The sequence below is a fragment of the Phaethon lepturus genome, unplaced genomic scaffold, assembly GCF_000687285.1.
Source record: "Phaethon lepturus isolate BGI_N335 unplaced genomic scaffold, ASM68728v1 scaffold41105, whole genome shotgun sequence".
NCBI classification, from domain to species: Eukaryota; Metazoa; Chordata; class Aves; order Phaethontiformes; family Phaethontidae; genus Phaethon; species Phaethon lepturus.
This window is the reverse complement of record NW_010539317.1, coordinates 423-1556: the sequence shown is the minus strand read 5'-3', so window position 1 is coordinate 1556 and position 1134 is coordinate 423. Positions and strand designations below refer to the sequence as shown.

The window sequence follows — 1134 nt, the reverse complement described above, 5'->3', positions numbered from 1 at the left end:
GATCCACTAGTGCGTTTTTGGGCCAGCGCTAGAGCCGTAGAGACTGCTGCGGCACCCCTTCCGCCGCGCAGGGGGGTCTCCTGCCCCCTCTCCCATCCCCTTTGTCCCCATCTCTCGTGTCGGCAGGAAAAAACCAAAAACGAAGGGAAGAGGATAGCGCGCGAGTTCGAGGAGCTGCGCCGATTTTTGAAGGACCGGGAGCACCTCCTCCTGACCCAGCTGGCCGACCTGGACGGGGCCGTCGCCAGGGCCCGGCAGGGAGCGGTGGCGAAGGTCTCGGAGGAGATGTCCCACCTCGACACCCTCATCTGGGAGATGGAGGGGAAATTCCAGCAGCCGGCGAGCCAGTTCCTGCAGGTGGGAGCCCAAAGCCTCCGGAGCCGGCGGGGGAAAGGAGGGGTAGAGCGAAGCCTGAGACCCGGGAGCCCAAATTCTGCCCCGTGGGGACTCCCTGGGGTCTTCTGGTGTGGCTGGGGGATGGGAAGGGTCTTCTCTGCTATTGCCTCTAAAAACAAAAGTTTTTAGACATTTATTTTTGTTAGAAGAAACGACATTTTTGTTGTTCCTCTTCCCCAACCGTCTCTCCTCTCTCTTCCCACCTTTAGGACATCAAAAGGCTCCGGAATAGGTAACGCGGCTCCTTCTCACTTTCCCCGCGCTCCGGAGAGGTCCGGACGCCCCCGGGGGCAATCCCGAGGTGGGGGTCCCAAAGCGGATGGCTGTAGGCGGGCGCTCAGCCTCCCCTCGCGGTGCTTTGCCTTCGGAAGCGCCCGTTCGACGGCCGCCGGGGGGAAGCAGACTGCAAGGAAACCGGGCAGGGGCCGGGGGCTTGGGTTTGCTCCCGGAGGAACCTCCTCGGTCCCACCCCGCAGCCTCTCCTGCGTTGTTCAACGAGGACAAAAGGAGCCGCCGATTCACCTAGGACAAAGGGACCCGCCGAATCTCCCACGCAGGTTTTTCCGCCTTCTTTGCAGTTGCGAGGTGATGGAATTCAACCCTCCGGTGGAGGTGTCGGCGGCTCTGGAAAGGCGACTGGAGGACTTCGCTCGGAGAAACGTCCTCGTGAGAAGCGCGCTGAGGAGATGCCAAGGTACGGCGCGGGGACAGGAGGGCCACGGGGCTCCCGTGTGCCGG

The 1134-nt window shown here is 62.7% G+C and overlaps 1 protein-coding gene across 1 annotated transcript in view; it reads left to right on the top strand.

Annotated features, from left to right (window-relative positions):
* Window positions 1-1090, top strand: part of LOC104620782 (zinc finger protein RFP-like) — a gene marked incomplete at its 3' end in the record, with an annotated part of 4113 nt that extends 3023 nt beyond the window's left edge. Inside the window, exons 3-5 of the mRNA XM_010287088.1 lie at window positions 127-357; window positions 606-628; window positions 975-1090. Of these exons, the coding sequence (XP_010285390.1) occupies window positions 127-357; window positions 606-628; window positions 975-1090 (370 nt within the window). The remainder of the gene's footprint in view (window positions 1-126; window positions 358-605; window positions 629-974) is intronic.
* Between the last annotated feature and the right edge of the window lie 44 nt (window positions 1091-1134).